General features: G+C 37.4%; 1 protein-coding gene across 4 annotated transcripts in view; it reads left to right on the top strand.

The window, feature by feature from the left end:
- The window catches only part of PDSS2 (decaprenyl diphosphate synthase subunit 2), a 383,533-nt gene that overhangs the window by 230,429 nt on the left and 133,295 nt on the right, over nt 1–19,809 (top strand). For all 4 annotated transcript variants that reach the window (XM_077162555.1, XM_077162557.1, XM_077162556.1 and 1 more), the window contains exon 3: nt 11,503–11,701. In XM_077162555.1, coding sequence (XP_077018670.1) covers nt 11,503–11,701 — 199 coding nt within the window. The remainder of the gene's footprint in view (nt 1–11,502; nt 11,702–19,809) is intronic.

Below are 19,809 nucleotides of genomic sequence, written 5' to 3'. Positions count from 1 at the left end.
ATCATGGAAGACCTAAATAAATGGAAGGGCATACTGTGTCCATGGATTGGAAGACTTAATATAGGTAAGATGTCAGTTCTACCCCCAAAGGATTTATAGATTCAATACAATACCAGTTAAAATCTCAACAACTTACTTTGCAGAAATAGAAAAACCATTAACCAAATTTATTTGGAAGGTGTTCTAGTTTGCTAGCTGCTGGAATGTGATATACCAGAAATGTAATATCTTTTTAAAAGGGGAGTTTAATAAGTTGCAAGTTTGCAGTTCTAAGGCCGTGAGAATGTCCAAATAAAGGCAAGTCTATAAAAACGTCCAAATTAAGTCACCAACAAGAGGTTACTTACTCAAGAAAGGATGATGAAGTTTAGGATTTCTCTCTCAACTGGAGAGGCACATGGCGAACATGGTGATGTCTTCTAGCTTCCTCTCCAGGCCTCTGGCTTCATGAAGCTCCCCCAGGGGCATTCTCCTTCTTTATCTCCAAAGGTCACTGGCAGGTAGACTCTAGTTCTCGTGGATCTTGTCATTCTCAAGCTTTCTCCAAAATGCTTTCTCTTTTAAAGGATTCCAATAAAGTAATCAAGACCCACCTGGAATGGATGGAGTCACATCTCCCTCTAATGAACAGTTAATACCTACAAGTGGGTGAGTCACATCTCCGTGGAGATAACCTAATCAAGTTTCCAACCTACATTATTGAATATGGAGTAAAAGAAAGGGTTGGTCCCACAAAAATTGATTAGGATTAAAATGTGGGTTTTCTAAAGTACATAAATCCTTTCAAACCAGTGCATTCCACCCTCTGGACCCTAAAAAAAGACTTTTTTTCCCATATGCAAAATGCATTAATTCCATCACAATATCAGAAATCCGTAAACCATTTCACTGACAATACAAATACAAGATTAAAAACAGTACACAGTTTCATCAAAGTTAGTTACAGGCATGTTCTGTCCTAAGGCAAAATTCTCCCCTGGCTCTGGACCTGTGAAACTCAAATAAGTTATTTGCTGCCAACATATAAAAGAGGGACAGTCATAGGAAACATATACCTATTTCCATACGGAGTAATTGGAAGGAACACAGCGGCACTGAATCCAAGCAGAGCAAAGTCCATTAGATTTCAAAGTCTGAGAGTCATTTACCTTCAAGGCTTTAGAAAGCAACAGTCCCACCCTTTCCAAAGGACTACTCAGTGGCCTGCCTCTCTCTGAATACAACCTTGGGGGACATTGGGGAGACCACCTTTTTCTCTGCTCCACCCTCTCCAAGGATTGGGGTTTACCTGGGCTCTCTGCCATCTCCAGGGCAAACACTCACCCCCTCCATGTGTGACAGCCAGGCTCCCCCCAGTCCCCAGGAAATGTGCTGCACCCTCTCCAGTGCCTGAGGCATAACACTCTTCCACTGCAACGAGGTAGAAGGTCCATCCCCTGCCTTTGGGGCAATCTCACCCTCTCCACGTGCTTGGGTGGGTCTGCTGTCTTGGCCCAAGGTTTCTTGACTTTAGACTTCAGCTTCCGTAGTTCTGCCTCTGAAGTTATTTTTCCTCCCATGTGTCCCTTTTCTGAGGGACTGTTCAGACTGACAGCGGCTCCATTTATACAAGTCCCACAGCACTCTTGTTGGCTTTCTATATAGTAAGCATCGATTGTGCCCAGTAGACAGCAGGAGTTTCCACAAATACTTCCTGAATAACTCCATCTCCTATCCTAGCTTTTTCTGAAATGGCTGACTGGTTCCACATTTAACCAAATCATCATGTGGGGCACTATTCTCTGGGGTCTCCCTTCCTGGAAGCCCAGAATTTTCCAGAACATCAATTTCTGGTTCCTTTGTACACAAGAGTTCAGTTCTGAGCTTATTTCTTTCCTGTTGCATTTCTCTATAAGCTGTGAGGAGAAACCAGGCTGCACTTTCCACATTTAATTTGGCAATCTCTTCTCCTAAATATCCAGTTCAGTTCATGGCTTTTAAAATCTGCCTTTCAGCCAAAGCCGCTAGTCAATTTTGCCAGATTATCTGCCATTTTAAAACAAGGATCACATTCCTTCCAGTTTGCAATAACATTTATCTTATTTCTGTCTAGAGTCTCATCAGAGGTATCTTTAGAGTTCATATTTCTACCAAGAGTCTCTTCAAAGCATTCTAGGCAGTGCTAGAGGTACTGTAAATGGTGCAGGCAAGCACTGTGGAAATTAGTTTGGCAGTTTCTCAGAAAATTGAACATACAATGACCAGGTGAACTGACAATCCCACTCCTAGATATATACCCAAAAGACTTGAAAGCAGAGACTTGAATAGGTATTTGTACATCAAAGTTTATAGGGCATTATTTACAATAACCAAAAAATTAAAGCAACCCAAGGGTCCATCAACAAAAGAATGGATATGCAAAATGTGTTATATGCATACAGTGGAATATTATTCAGCAATAAGAAGGAATGAAGTTCTGATGTATTCTGCGACATGAATGATCCCCAATGGCATCATGTTGAATGAAATAAGCCAGACATGAAAGGACAAATGTGTTATCTCACTTGTATGAAATATCTAAAAGCAAACTTCATAATGACAGATGGTGATTGAAAGGTTACTAGGACAATAGGGGCAGAGCAGGAAGGGGCAGTTATAGCTTAATGGGTGAGTAGTTTCTGTTTGAGGTGATGAAAAATGAGGGATAATAGATGTCAGTGATGGTAGCACAATATTGTGAATATAATTACTACTGAACCGTATGCTTGAATGGTTAAAATGGAAAATTTTGTGTTCTTTATTGGTTACTACAGTGAAAAGTTTAAATAAAACGAGTTAGCATTAGAAATACACAAGAATATGAAAATACATGTATATAAAATAACATGAAAACTTATATTTAAGGTAAGTTTATCAATTCAGTACATAGTAAGTTTAATAGATGGCGTTGGGTGGCTAAAATGAAAGATAGAAGAAAAATTTCCCAAATTCTTTCATACTGTCACTGCTATTCTACCATACACCAAATTGGACTCTTGCATCATGTGATCTGGAGTTGTTTATCTCATGATAAAAACCTAAAAGCTGAGATCAAAGTACTAGATAGTAGAATTGCAGGACAGATTTAAGGATGACCAGCCACTTCATTCTTATTTCCTACTGAAAAGTAGGTGTCAATAATAACAATAATTTTGTGTCTTTTTAACTGTCAGTTTCCCATTTAGGAAATAGTTTTTTGTTTGTTTGTTTGTTTTTTAATTGCTGAATCTTAGAATTTAGAAAAAGGGACCCGAGAGTTTAAGGGATTTGTCCATGTGATAGGCAGAACCAGGACTGTTACTCAAATTTTTAGTTGGGCTAAATCATTTGATTTGGACTTTGCCCAGTTACCGTGAACAGAGTCAAGTTTGTTCATAATATAATTTCTCCTAGCAAAATTCCTTTCCAGAGTGCTTGGAAACCAGAATGAAAATTGGACAAATTTGTAGTGGGTATACACCAGTGTTGGTACCATCAATGTCAGTAACATTTATTATTCTTTAGGTAAATGAACATTTTAAATTGTCGCTGGTCACTATGACAAGGTTTGAGGTGATGAAAAATTCAAGTTCTGAGTTTCAACTTCACTTTTTAAAAACTCCATGTTCTAGATCAAGTGTTTAATCTACCTAGACCTGCTATAATGAGAATTATAAGTAGATAATATAAATGAAAGTTCTTTGTAAATGGTGAGTACTGTGCAAAAGATGAGTTTTCTCTTTATTATTACCATTGTTTTTGTTGTTTCTGGCTATGTTATACTTAAAGGTTGCTTTTTATTTAATGAATACTGTTTTATGATTATAGATATCTTTATTAAAAACCCACAATCGCTCATCTTCATCCTTAGGATGATTCAGAACACCCACAACTTCTTTCTTGGCTAGTCATTACTTCCTTTAATAAGCTGAACTGCGTGAGAGATTTGTCCGAATGGTTAATCCATCTTGAGTTTTATACTTGCCTATAATTCCATTGTATTTCTTGAACTCATTTTATTAGTTCTGGTTCTCTAGAGAAACAATCAACAGGAAACACTCCCCAATATAAAATTTATTAAAGTATCTCATGTAACAGTGGGACCACAGAGTCCAAAATCCACAGGGCAGGCCTATCCACCACTTAGCCAAGTTGACCCATGAACTTGACCATGACACTGACAAATATACACTTTTATGGTGATTTTTTTTGTAAACTGTAAAGCATTTGCAGAATAATAAAAAATATGTTTTTAAAAAAATAAAAAAATATGTTTTTGTTCCTTTCTTTTTAAACACATCTTAAAGGATAAATTTAAATATTCCGTTTTGAAAAAAAATGTTCTAACCTCTCACTAGTCTTAGTAGACTCATCCTCAGTTATTTTCTTTCACTAGTCTTAGTAGACTCATCCTCAGTTATTTTCTTTGGGATATAATGAAATTTTAATTTAAACCTTGTATTTATTCTTTCCTTAGAAGCTGTTGAACTCATTGATTCCTCTTCTGACCCTATTCCCTCAATTTGTAATCAAGTACAACATGGCCACTAGGTTGTTTTACATATTCTGTTTCTCTGTTTTTGAAATGGGAAAATGGGATTAGAAATGTGATTTTTTTTCTTTTGTAGATGACAAGTTGTTTGTTCCTTTATTTGTTTAAGTATATCTCTACATAATTATTTTCTAATAATTGTAGTAACTTTCTCACTGATCTCTGCTTTTTCAGATTATTTTACATATCCCTTTCAGACTATTCCTAAATCATTTAAAAAAATATATATCATATATTGTGAATTACTGATTATATATGTAGAACGGAATGATCAAAAGTTAAATGTTTGCGTTTGGTGTTTTTTTTTTTTTGGTATTTAAAAAAAATAAAAATATATATATGTCATCCCTGCAGGGTGTTGAAAATAGATAGTAATTCATATTTTAAAACTTCAACTTATGTGTGAAACTAAAGAAAAAAGCTTATTTGGTACAAAATTTGTATTTTGACTAGTGCATTTCCTAATATAAATTATATGGACAGCTTAATTGAACACCATAAGTACATGGAACCTTGAATAAGGCATGAGATTGTGTAGGTTTGTCCAGAGTGATGCCCCGATAAATCCCAGAGTGAACAGTGAATAGAGAAGTATTTGCAAAGTCCCCTTGGGGGAATGGTGAGAAAGAGGGGAAGTTCAATCTCCCCATTTGGATAAGGCCTGATATTCTCACAAGTACTGAGGACAACCAGATCAATAGGCCAAGTCCTCAATCTTGGAGTTTGTTCATATGAAACTTATCCCCTCAAAAGATAAGTTAAGTCTACTTAAAATTAGGCCTAAGAGTCACCCCCAGAGAACCTCTTTTGTTGATCAGGTATGGCCTATCTCTCAGCCAACACAGCAAGCAAACTCACTGCCATCCCCCTCTCTATGTGGGACATGACTCCCGGGGTGTAAAACTCCCTGGCAACATGGGACAGAAATCCTAGAATGAGCTGGGACTCAGCATCAAGGGATTGAGAAAACCTTCTCAACCGAAAGAGGAAAAGAAAAATGAAACAAAATAAAGTGTCAGTGGGTGAGAGATTTCAAACAGATCAAGATGTTATCCTGGAGGTTATTCTTACACATTATATAGATATCCCTTTTTAGTTTAAGGCATATTAGAAAGGCTAGAGGGAAATGCCTGAAACTGTAGAGCTGTGTTTCACTAGCCATGTTTCTCTAAGATGATTATATAATGATATGGCTTTTGCAATGTGACTGTGTGATTATGAAACCTTGTTCTGATGCTCCTTTTGTCTACGGTATGGATAGATGAGTAAAGAATATGTATTAGAAATAAATGAATAATAGGGGGAACAAATGTTAAAATAAATTGGGTAGAGGGAAATACTAGTGGTCACTGAGAAGTAGGGGTAAGGGGTATGGTATGTATGAGCTTCTTTCTTTTTCTGGAGTGAGGCAAATATTCTAAGAAAGGATCATGGTGATGAATGTACAACTATGTGATCATATTATGAGTCATTGATTGCACACCAAGTATGGAATGTTCATATGTTAAGAATGTTCATGTTTGTATGTTATTAGGTTTTATTAATAAAAATTAAATACATATATCATCCTTCTTTCTCAGAAACATTGCCTACTTAATATAATACAAACTCTTTAAATTTCCAGAACCTGACTCCAGATTCCAATTTCTCACTTATCTTATAGACCCTATACTATGACCAAACTAGTCACTGGTCACCTCTTCACCCTCTACTCACATTTTCTACTCTTACCTTCTTTAAACCTTGATTCCTGGTATTCCTTATTCTAGGGTTCCTAATCCCTACTATTGTCTTTGTCCTTTCTCTTCAGCTATGGAGATCCTACTTATCTCTCAAGGCCCAGCTCAAATTGAGCTCCTTCAGGGAAACTTCTAAAAAATCTCCGCTGACATACTGGGAGGCATACATTCTATAGTTCAAAAATATTGGGCTTTGGAATCTCTATCAGTTAGCTATTATTGCATTACAAACCACCTCCAAACTTTGTAGTTTAAAGCAACAACTATTTTATTTCTCATTCGTTGGGTTGGCTGGACTCTTCTCCTGGTTTCTCCAGATTTCATTCATATGGTTGCATTCACCTGGTGTGTCCTCTTGGGACTGGCTGGGACAGTTGGGCCTATCTCCATAGAGTCTTTCATTCACAAGCAGGCTTTCTTCATATATAGTCTCAGGGCACCATTCCAAGAGGGCAAGCCGCAATTTTAAAATACTTACCAAGCCTGTTTATCTTACATTTGCTGAAATCCCTAAGAAATTCAGAGTCAGTGGAATATACATAGGTGTAGAAACCTGGAGGGATGATTCATTGATAGTCATTAGTATAACAGCCTGCCCCAGTCTTCCCTGTTATCCCAATGATTCATGTTTCTTCCATATACAAAATATGCTTACCCCTGCCAATACCTGAATGTCTCATCCATTCATGGTATCAAGTCCAAAGTCCATGATCTCTTGATTTCTGTTAGATCCAGATATGCATGTGGCTCCATGGGCACATCCCCTTTTGATCCAGAGATATAGGAATTAAAAGGACAAGTTATCTGCCCTCCCTCCCAAACATCCAACATACAGTGTTGAGCCAGGAACAAGATAACCACAATAGTCACTTCTCTTAAAAAGGAAGAAAGTTAAGAGATACATAGCAACCACTTGCCTGTAACAGTTTTGAAGTCCAGCTGACACATGTTGTCAGAATCTCTTACTTTCTGGGAGCAAGGAGTATATTTTGATTAGTGCCCAGTTCTGTTCCTTTGGGACTGGTTCCATAATCCACTCTTTTCTGGCTGTCTTCCCTTTTAATAAGAAATGGCTTATACTTGTAACTAAGTAGTTTACACATATTTATTGTTCATAGAAAGTTGGGGGCCCAGAAGCCCCTCTTCATTTTGGTCTGTTTCTGTCACTCTTCATCCAAGCTCAGACAACTCCATTAAAAACTTTTGGGGGCTTCTATGAATCTGATTGGAATTAACTTCACACCTTGAAAGCCATATTTATAATTCTTTTTGTAACAGACCTCTCTACTTTGAGCTAAGCATGAGGCTGCTGTGAGATAATACTCTAAAAGGACCTAGAAATGTTCTGTTAGCTGAGGGATCTACTAAGAACCACCTTTTTCTTTTTTTCAAGTATTTACAAAGGGTCTTATATAGCCGCCTTTGTAAATTTTCCTAATACGATTTCTTACTTTAACAATCTTTTTTTTGCAGAGATTGGAAATGTAAAACAGTTTTCAACCTAGCAAGTCTTTGCTCCTCTTTAGTTCCTTTACATGCTGCTTGAAAACGAAACAATTCTCTTCTACCTTATCAAACACTGCTAAAAGTAGCCAGCTGACATTTTTAGCATTTAGCCTGGAAATCTCCTTATCTAGGTCTGTAAATTTATTTAGATACATTTTTTATCTTTCAAGCCAACACAGGCAACAGTTCTACCAATTGTTTCTTTCTACCTTGTAACACAGCATGCCATTTCTCTAAGCTCGATAAGAATGTCTTCACTATTTTTCAGCTTCCACTAACAGTTTGCTATTTCTCTAGCCTTTGCTTCCAGCCTTCGCCATTCAGATTCAAATCCACTGACACATGTTAGATTTTTGTTGTGGCAGTACTCCACTTCTAGATATACTGGTTTCTGTATCAGGTATATATTGCTGCATAGCAAACTACCCCTTTAATTTAGTGACTTGAAAGCGGTCATTTTATTTCTCACCACTCTGTGTATTGAGTAATGGTTCTTCTGCCTGGGGTTGCTCATGTGGGTACACTGGGTTAACTTCAATGCATAAGCAGTGATCTGTCTTTGCTTGTCATATTTACTGATGTTCTATTGGCCAATGCAAGCCATGTTGCCAAGCCTGGAGTCTTTGTGGAGGGGTCTACACAATAGCAAGGAAACCTATAGATATGATTCATTTGAGACCATTTGTAGCAGTCAGATTACAACAGATTTCCTGTTCTACTCTACTGTGTGCCCTTTAACAAATCATTTAACTTGTGAGGAACAGTTTTCTCATCTAGAAAGAGAGATTGGGGGTACTTGGGTGGTTCAGTGGTAGAATGCTCACCTGCTATGTAGGAGACCTGGATTTGATTCCTGGCCCATGCATTACCCCCACCCCCCAAAAAAAGTTTAAAACAAAAAGAGATTGCTGGTACCTATCATAGGTTTGCTATAAGGTTTGAAATGTTTAACAATTTTTAAATTTTTTCTAAGTATAAAAGTAACACTTTGTCATTGTAGAAATGTCCATACTATAGACCAGTATAAAAAAGGAATTTTCCAAAATCTTGTCAAATGTAATACTATACTATAAGCTCCTCAAAGACCTTCTCTATCTTAGTTACTGTTATATATAAATGTCTTGAGTCTCATTCTGAAATGTAAGGTCCTGGAAGGAAGAGACTACATTTTATTTATCACTCTCAATACCATAGCTTTGCGTGCAGTATTAAAAGAGATAGTGTATATATTGTGCTTAGCCTAGCGTCTGACACAGAGCATGTTCCCACTGCAATTGGAGACTAGTAAGTGTTTATTGAATATTTGGGTTTCTCAGAAATGGGATGGGAAAAGTATACTGAGAGCAAAGTGTCTGAATGGAACTATGGAAGGTGGCCACTTCTCTTTGGGGCCTTTTCAGATAGAAAGTAGAGAGTGTTTGAGAGAAAGAGTGTCTCAAGATCTGCTTATAGATCTCAAACTACTCAGTGGAGAGGCCTCTAGTAAAAGTGTGGAAGAAAAGGAAATTTCTTCATATTGATTATGATGGTGAAACCATGGCTATTTACTTAGGTTGACCTGTATAATGTGCAAGTAAAACTGTTTAAAAATGAACAGCGAGAAATAAGTATTTGAGAAAATGTGGAGAAAGAGATTTATCTATTTACTGTTGGTAGGGAAGCTGACAGGTACAGCTCCTCTGGAGGGCAGTGTGGTGTTTCCATAGGATGCTAGGGTGGAGTTGCCAAATGATCCTACAATCCCATTGTTAGATATATACCTGGAAGAAGTGAGGGTAGTAGCACAAGTAGACATTTGCACACTGATGTTTATGGTGGCAGTGTTTGTGTTCCACAGTGGATGGAGGTGGCCTAAGGGTACAACAACTGCAGAATGGATTAGGGAACTGTGGTATATACATACAGCAGACTACTGAGTGGCTGCAAGAAGGAATGAAGTTGTGAGGCATGCAGCTAGGTGAATAAACCTTAAAGATAGCATGTTGAATGAAATGTCAGAAACAAAAAGACAAATACTATCATGCCTCATTCATACGGACTAACTATAATATACGAACTTGGAAAATGGAAGTAAGTGCATGGGTTATCACATGAGGACCAATTGTGGAGTGTCCTAGATTATAAAGCTCTTATAGCAGTCACATGTGTTCAGGAGTTGTAACTGTTATTTCTGAACTCTAAGATATTGAACTATGTGTATAACCTGGTCATCCCTTGAAACTTCAGGTATTTATGTGACACCTGAGACTCAGAGTTAGATCACTAAAGCATTACCCCATTCAGCAACTGTTAAAAATGTTGAAAAAGTGATCAGACTTCAACTAGAGATATAGATGAAGCTGATCTGGATAGGACTTACATAAATCAGAATACAGGGTAAAGGATGATATGGTCCATATTTTGAAACTTCAACTTCTGTGTGAGACCAAGGAAACAGATGTTTATTTGGTGCAAAATTTATATTTTGGGTAGCATTTTATATAATTTAACTTGTATAGTCAGTTTATTTGAATACCATAATTACATGGTATCTTGAATAGGGTTTGAGATCTTGTTGGTTTGTACAGGTTAGTGTAATGTCCCAATATATCCCAGAATAATTTGGACAGAGAATAAAAAGTATTTGCAGAGTCCCCTTGGGGGATGGGGAGAAAGGAAGAAATATCTACTTCCCCATGTGGGGAATTCCTGATATTATTGCAGACAGTGGGAACAACCAATTCAACAGGCTGAACCCTTGATCTTAGTGTTTGCCTCTATGAAACTTATTCCCACAAAGAAGAAGCTAAACCGACTTATAATTTTGCGTAAGAGTCACCCCCAGAGAGCCACTTTTGTTCCTCAGACATGGCCTCTCTCCAAGCCAACTTGACAGGTGAACTCACTGCCCTCCCCGCCTAAGTGGGACATGACTCCCAGGGAGTGTAAATTTCCCTGGCAATGTGGGACAGAACTCCTGGGATGAGCTGGGACCTGGCATCAACGGATTGAGAAAACCTTTTTGATCAAAAGGGGGAAGAGAGAAATGAGACAAAATTAAGTTTCAGTGGCTGAGAGATTTCAAACAGAGTCGAGATGTTATCCTGGAGGTTGTTCTTATGTATTTTATAGATAACCCTTTTTAGTCTATGGTGTTTTGGAGTGGCTAGAGAGAAGTATCTGAAACTGTTGAGCTGTGTTCCAGTAGCCTTGATTCCTGAAGATGATTGTATTTAACTACAGAGCTTTTACAGTTTGACCATGTGATTATGCAAACCTTGTGTCTGATGTCCCTTTTATTCAGGGAATAGACAGATAAGTAAAAAGTAAGGACAAAAAATAAATAAATGTGGGGGATAAGGGGTAAAAAAAAAATAGGGTAGATTGCAATACTAGTGGTCAATGAGAGGAAGGGGTAAGGGGTATGGAAATATGAGTTTTTTTCTTTTTTCTGTTTGTTTCTTTCTGTGGAGTGATGCAAATGTTCTAAAAATGATCTTGGTGATAGATACGCAACTGTGTGATATGTGAGCCATTGATTGTATACTGTGGATGGACTGTATGTATGTGAAGATTTCTCAATAAAAATATTTTTAAAACATCTAAAATAAAAAGGAATAATAAAATAAAAATATTTTATTATTGAAAACTTAAGTCTGACATTAGTGATGAAGCGGTATCTGGACTTGCTGTTCTACACTAAGTCAAATCTTATTTTTCGTGTTTTAGCCAAAGAAGTTTAGCAGAAATCACAGAACTTATCCATACTGCTCTCCTTGTACACCGTGGAATAGTAAATTTAAATGAATTACAATCTTCTGATGGACCACTGAAAGACATGCAATTTGGAAATAAAATAGCTATCCTGAGTGGAGACTTTCTTCTAGCAAATGCCTGCAATGGACTAGCTTTGCTGCAGAATACCAAGGTAAAACGGCAGAATTTTTATGTGTAGAGGTAGCTTTAAGTGGCACTTGGCTTACTACAGGAGCCACAGAGGTCTGTGTAGTCTGTTATTATCACTCCCCCTAATAAATCTGTGCTGTTGCTACTGGCAGTGTCAACACCAAGTAGCATTGGTAAAGCCTGGGGCAAAGTTTTTAATTAATTTCTTTTTTTTTTTTCTGGCTATAGATTAAATTATTTGTTAAATATAGATGAGTTGTAAATATTCAAAATAAAAGGATATATATAAATTTTACCTATAATCCTACTATTTAAAAGTAATCACTATTAGTTAATATTTTAATGTATTTCCTTTCCGTCACTTTTTGGTTCATTCATACCTTTGTATATGTGGATATACTTTTGGGGTTCTTTTTTTTTTGCATGGGCAGGCACCGGGAATTGAACCTGGATCTCTGGCATGGCAGGCGAGAACTCTGCTTCCTGAGCCACTATGGCCTGCCAAAATTGTCATATGTGGATATACTTTTAACAGAGGTTGCAAACTTGCTATGAATAAGGGTTTTTTATCCTGCCGTTTTTTGTTTTGTTTTGTTTTTTGCCAATTCATGCTGTGATGTGGGTATTTTCCCATGTCATTATCATTTTCAGAAACCTTTTAATGGTTGCATAATATTCAGTCATTAGATGTAATGTCATTTATGTAACAGCTTCCTCATTGTCCAATGTTTAGGTTGTTTCTAATTTTTTACTATCATAAATAACTATATTGGACATCTTTGCACATCACTTTTTCCTCATTCCATATTATTTCATTAAGATAAACATCTAAAAGTGAATCAAAGGGTTTAAGAATTTTAATGTTCTTAACGTATATTATCAAACTGCTTTCTAGGAAAGTTCTACAGGTATTCACTATCTATCAATTAGGATTAGGTTTTCACACTGTGAAAGCTATATAGTTATATAGTCATCTTCAAGAATCAAGGCTACTGGATTATGGTTTAACAGTTTCAAGTATTTCCTTCTAGTTATTCTAATACACTAAAAACTAAAAGGGATATCGATATAATACCAAAGAAAACCTTCCTGAATGATTTCTCAACTCTATTTGAAATCTCAGCCTCCGAAATTTTACTTTGTTTCATTTCTCTTCCCCTTATTGATTAAGAAGGCTTTCTCAATTCCATGATGCCAAGTTCAGGTTCATCCCTGGGAATCATGTCCCATTTAGTGGGGAGGACAGTGAGTTTATCTACCAACTTGGCTTTCAGAAACAGAAGCCACATCTGAGCAACAAAAGAAGTTCTTTGGGGGTGACTCAGGTGTAATTAAAGTAGGCTTAGCCTCTCCTTTGCAGGAATAAGTTTCTTAAGGGCAAGCCCCAAAATTGAGGGCTTTGCCTATAAATTGGTAATTCCCAATGGTTGCAAGAATTCCCCAGGTGGGGAAGTTTAATATTTCTACCTTTTTGCTCCAGTTCCCCAAGGGAACTTTGCAAATACTTTTTGATTTTCTTCCCAGATTACTCTGGAATGTATCAGGGCATTACACTAACCAGTACAAACCAACACAATTTCACTCCCTATTCAAGTTTCCATATAATTATGGTGTTTGAATAAACTGACCATACAGGTTAAATTAAATAGTATGCTACAGAAAATATAAATTTTGCACCAAATAAACATCTCTTCCTTTGGTATCACACAGAAGTTGAAGTTTTAAAACAGTCAGATGACATCCAGGGGTGAAAGTCTCCCTTGCATCATGGGATATGCCTCCCAGGGATGAGGTGGCTCTGCCGCTGTGGGATCAACAAAGCCATCCTGACCAAAAGGGGGAAAAGAAATGTAACAAATAAGGAATCAGTGGCTGAGAGAGTTCAGAGTCAAGAGGCTGCTCGGAAGGCTATTCTTATGCAAGCTTTAGCTAGACATCACTACCTATCATGGTTTGTCAAACCCCAATCAAAACCATTCCTGCCGATCCTAAAGAACACCTAGGGCATTATGTAAGATTCTACAAAGATTCCATGCACAAGGGTAGCTATCCAGAAACTTACAACCTCCAGACGGGTTCCTAGGCTAGATAGGTCCTGAAACCCAGAGGTTTCACTGTCTCAGTGTTTTTAACAGTTGCTGTATGGGGTAATCCTAACTTTCTGTAGCTTCAGAACTATAGCTCTGAGTCTCAGGAGTCACACAGATACCTGAAGTTCCAGGGGATGACCAGGTTATACACAAAGAGCTTATCATCACAGAATTTAGAAATAATAATTACAACGCAGGAATAGATGTGACTTGCTGTAAGGCTTACAATCTAGGATACTTTACAATAAGCCTTCCCCTGATAATCCATGCTCTCGATTTAAATTTTCAGTTTGTATGTTATAGTTAACTATATATATAGTTATATATTAGTCAGGAATTTTAATGTTCGTCTTTTCATTTCTGGCTTATTTCATTCAACACACATCCTCAAGGTTCATTCACCTAGTTGCATGCATCACAACTTTGTTCCATAAAATATTCCATTGTATGTATATGGGAACAATTTATTGTTCCATCAGTCAATGTACCCTTCTGCCACCTCCATCCATTGAAATCATGAATATTGCCACCATAAACCCCAGAGTGCAAATGTCCATTCCTGTCCATGCTTTCCAAGTATACCTAATAACAAGGTTGCAGGATCATATGGCAATCCTGTACTTAGCCTCCTGTGGAACCCCCTCTCTGCCCTCCAGAGGGCCTGCACCATTCTGCTGGCCTGCCAGCAGTGAATAGGGACATCTTTCTCTCTCCACATTTTCTCCAGCACTTGTATCCTTCTATTTATTTTTTAAACAGGTTTGTTCATACACCATACAATCCATCCTAAGTGAACAATGAATATTTCCCAATATAATCACATAGTTCTGTATTCACCACCACAGCCTGTATGAGGACATTTCCATTTGTTCCTCAAAGAAAGAAGAGGAGGGGGAAAAAATGAAGAAAAAATAAAATAAAAAGGAGAGACAATAACACCAAGAATCCCATACCCCTCCCTCATATCCCCCAGTTATTGACATATTGCTTTGGTAAATATCCATTTAATGGAAGTATATTGCAATGTTACTGTTGATGATGGACCCTAGCTTGCATTGATTGTATTTTTCTGTGTTGCATCCCATGTTCAACCTTGCAATGTTGACATTCATTTGTTCTCCCTCATGTAACAATATTCTTATGTTGTACATTTAATCACCATCATTGTCCACTCTAGGTTTCACTAAGTTATACAGTCCCAATCTTTATCTTCTGTCTTTCCTTCTGATCTCATATATGCCTTCTTCTATCAACCGTATTCATATTCTGCTTTGTTCAGTGTACTTACTATGTTGTACAACCATAAGATAGTATTGTGCTATCCATTTCTGATCTTTACAATCAATCCTGTTGAACATTCCATACTCCTTCAGCACCAATGTGCCCAATCTGTACCCTCTATCTTCAGATAACCTGTATTTTGAACTTTAACCCTCAAAGTTCACTCATTTATGTTAATATTAATGAGACCATATACTATTCATCCTTTTGTTTCTGGCTAATTTCACTCAATGTCCTCAAATTTCATTCACATTGTTGCATGTGTCATCATTTTATTCTGTACCCTTACTGATAAACTCTCCTTCATTTTTGAAAGACAGTTTTGCCAGATATAGAATTTTTGGTTGGCAGTTTTTTTCTTTCGGTATCTTTAATGTATTTCTGCTGAGAAATCCACACATAGTCTTATTGAGCTTCCCTTGTATGTGATGGAGGGCTTTTCTCTTCCTGCTTACAGAATTCTCTCTTTGTCCTTAACATTTGACAATCTGATTAGTAGGTGTCTTGGGGTAGGTCTATTCTGTTTGGGGTATGCTTTGCTTATTGGTTCTCTAAGTTTATGTCTTTCATAAAAGATGGGAAATTTTCAGTGATTATTTTCTCCATTCTTCTTTCTGCCCCCTTTCTCAATTCTTCTCCTTCTAAAACACCCATAACACATATATTTGTGCACTTCATGTTGTCATTCAATTCCCTGAGGTCCTGCTCATAGTTTTCTATTCTTTTCCTTGTCTGTTCTTTTGTGTGTAGAACTTCAGATCTCCTGTCCTCTAGTTCACTAATCCTTTCTCTGGCCCTTCAGATTTACTATTGTAAGTCTTCATTATGTTTTTCATCTCTTGTATTGTATCTTTCATTCTCACGTGTTCTGCCATTTGTTTTTTGAAGCTATCAAGTTCTTCTTTATGGTCATCCAATGTCTTCTTTATGTCTTTCATCTCTTTTGTCATATCTTTCCTTAGCTCATTGATTTGATTTTTTATCTGATTTAGCATGTTTGTTTGAATATCTTTAATTGGTTGTTTCAACTCCTGTATCTTGTTTGAAGTATTAGTTTGTTCCTTTGACTGGGCCATATCTTCATTTTTCCTAGTATTGACCATAATTTTTTGCTGATATCTTTGATTATTCTGGAAGTTGTTTTCACTCTTTTACCTAAGGTTTTCTTGTTGATTGGCTTTGTTCTGTTTTCTTTTAGCATTCCATTCAACTTATTTTAGACCTCTAGCATAGCTTCTGTTTAACTCATCAGAATTTTTCAGCTCTTATTTTTCTGATTCTTGCCCTGCCTACATGAAACTTTTTTTTTTTTGAGAAGGGTCTCCCAGATATGATTGACCCCAATCAAATTTTACCAGACCAGATGGGCCTAGGTCTCAGGAAGAGGGTATAATAAATATCAAGTTTCCCTTAGAATGAGACCCAGCAGGTTGTCAGACTTTCCTGTTAAGCCTCTAGACTCTGTTTTTCCTGTCCTGTCTAGCAGGTGGCTTTTCTCAGCCTTTAGCTCCACACTGACATAACGTAATACAGGGCCTTTAACCTCAGCGGACTCTTTCCCTGCCAGGATCATGGTTAAGACATAGGCTGAGGTAGAAGGCAAGCTTAAACTGTTTCTGTTTTCTAGTCCCTGGGGTCTGAATTTTCTGAATGGCGGGCCCTGCTCCCTCCCCCTTTTCTCGGGAAAGATAAGCCCTTTAGGGAATTATCTCCTTCACTTGATTACTTTGTCTCTCAGACCTATCTTAACTCTTCCCTTGCCTGGGTCACTGCTGACAACTGAAAATGCCTGAGGCTTTCTCTAATGTCCTACTTAGAATAGTTAAAAATATAAAAATAAAAATAATTAAGAAATCCATTTTCAGAGCTAATCCCCAGCTCCCAAGTTTTGCCAGTCTAGAGTGAGAGTTGGTAACCACCTCTTTGTGCCCCTTTTCTTGAGGCACAGCCCTTTTCCAGTATTCTTAGCTCTGCTGACTCCAAAAGCTTCTTTTGGGGGTGTGTTTTTTTTTTTCCATCAACCCCGCCTCCTCTCTGCCAGGAGAGACCTCAGGGTTCCTTTCCTGTTTGTTCAGGGTTTGTCTGTGCTCAGAACTTGTTCAGAAGTCCAAATTTACTAATTAAATCTGCAGTTGGAGCTTGGTTGAGCTACCTTCCCTTGCTCTTAGTAGAGACTTCTTTTTCCCATGGGAAAGTGTCTCCAACATAGGCTACCATGCTAGGGAGTGGGGTCCAGCCTCTGCAGTTTGGGGGCTTTACTTGCAGTTCTGTTCTGTGATCTCAGCCCTTTTACCCATTCCAGACTGGTGTATGATGTATGTCTGCTCATAGATGTCCCCCAAACAATTATTCTGGATTGTTTGGCAATTTACTAGCTGCTCTAGAGGACCAACTAAATTTCACACTTCCCTATGTTGCCATCATGTCCCCCCCTCTTCCTCCTGGATATGAGCAGTTTTATTTTAAAATACTGTATTTTAAAAAAGCACATTTTCCAGAAAAATGCCTGTGACACAATATTAGAGACTGATGTAATTAAGAAACAGATTATATTGTGTAAATATCTGCTGAGTTTAGTTGTTCTACTTATTTTTAAATATTCAGATAGTCATATAAAATAATTCTTTTTAAATTTTTTTATTTTTTATTGATATATATTATATATTCACATACCATATAATCATCCAAAGTATACAATCAGTGGTTCACAATATCATCATATAGTTGTGCATTTATCATCACAGCTGACTTTTTTTTTGTGAAAAATAGCATATATACAAAAAAGCAATAAATTTCAAAGCACATTGCAACAATTAGTTGCAGAACAAATTTCAGACTTTGCTGTGGGTTACAATTCCACAATTTTTAGGTTTTTACTTCTAGCTGCTCTAAGATACTGGACATTAAAAGAAATTCAATATGATTCAGAGTCATACTCATTTATTAAACCCTGTCTTTTCTGTATAATTCCACTATCACCTTTGCTCTTTTTCCCACTCATTAGAGGTATTTGGGCAATCAACTTTTTCATGTTGGAAGGGCCTGTCAATAATATGGGATGTGGGGATGGAACTAGTTGATGCTCTGAAGAAGCTGACCCCTCTGAATTTCAGGACTTATCTGGTCCAGGAACCCATCTGGAAGTTGTAGGTTTCTAGAAAGTTACCCTAGTGCATGGAACCTTTGTAAAATCTTATATAATGCCCTAGACATTCTTTACGATTGGCAGGAATGGTTTTGGTTGGGGTTTGGCAAACTATGATAGGTAGCAATGTCTAACTGAAGCTTATGTAAGAGTGAACTCCAGAGTAGCTTCTTGGCTCTATTTGAACTCTCTCAGCCACTGATACCTTATTTGTTACACTTCTCTTCCCCCCTTTGGTCATGATGGCATTGTTGATCCCATGGTTCCAGAGATAGGCTCATCCCTGGGAGCCATCTCTCATGCTGCCAGGGAGACTTTCACCCCTCAGTGTCATGTCCTACATAGGGGGGAGGTTAATGATTTCCTTGCACAGTTGGACTTAGAGAAAGAGATGCCTTATCTGAGCACAAAAGAGGTCCCCTAGAAGTAACTCTTAGGGATAATTATAGGTAGGCTTAGCTTCTCTGCTACATAAATAAGCTTCACAAGAGCAACCCTCGACATTGAGGGCTGTCTGTTGATTTGGGAGTCCCAAATGTTTGAGACAGTATCAGGGGTTTCCCCAGTGCTAAAGTTTAATAGTTCCGTATTTTTTCTCTTATCCCTCAAGGGGCTCTTCCAATACTTTTGATAATCTGCTCAACATATTCTGGGTTGTATCCGGGCATTACATTAAGTTATACAGAATTAAAGGCCCTCATTCTTATTCTGAGCAGCCTGTGTTTAGATTCTTTAAATGATCTATCCAGACAGGTTGAGTTAGAATATGTGCTACAGAAAATTTTGGTTCTGGACGAAGTAAATCTTTCTTCCTTAGCCCTGTATTCTAAATTGCCTTAATCCTGACCCGATCAGCTTTCGTTTTTATCTCTAAATGCCAGGTTACACATATATAAAATAGCCTCTCAAAATCCAGAAATAACAATTACCACTCCAGACTCGATGTAACTGTGGTAAGAGCTTTTCTGGCCCCTGTTTTCTTATAAGTATTTTCTAAATGAGACCATACAATATTTGCTCTTTTGTTTCTGGCTTATTTTGCCTCACCAAATGTTCCACAGTTTCATTCACAATGTTGCGCTTCACAGCTTTATTCCTTTTTGTAGTAGCACAGTATTCGATCATATGTATACACCATCGTTCACTGATCTGTTTCTCAATCAGTGTAGCCTTCAACCACCTCCATTCGTTGGGCAACATGTATAATGTTCAAAGTCAACAGTCCGTCAACACTCTCCATTTTAGGTACTTTCATGGTTCCCAAAAGAAAGATAACCAATAAACATTCTCACCAAATAGAAAATCCAAACTTCCCCTTAACTTTTGGTGTTACCGTTATTGCTGTTGGTAGTACTATGGTTCTGTTGATGCTTTCCTGTTAAAGATAAAGCATAGCATGCAATAGCAGTTTTCCGCCTATACCCTGTAAAGTAGTTCTTTTCTGTTTTGTTTTATAATACATGGATATGTGTTTTTTTTGTGGTGGTGGTTTTGTTTGTTTGTTTGTTTTTGTATGTTGTATGATAGGGGTCACATTTCATTCTTTTTCCATGTCAGTATACTCTCATTGCAGCACCGTTTGTTGAATTTTTGTTTGATTTTTTGGTCTATTTG

Source organism: Tamandua tetradactyla, chromosome 5 (assembly GCF_023851605.1).
Source record: "Tamandua tetradactyla isolate mTamTet1 chromosome 5, mTamTet1.pri, whole genome shotgun sequence".
NCBI classification, from domain to species: Eukaryota; Metazoa; Chordata; class Mammalia; order Pilosa; family Myrmecophagidae; genus Tamandua; species Tamandua tetradactyla.
This window is presented reverse-complemented; position numbering and strand designations above follow the sequence as displayed.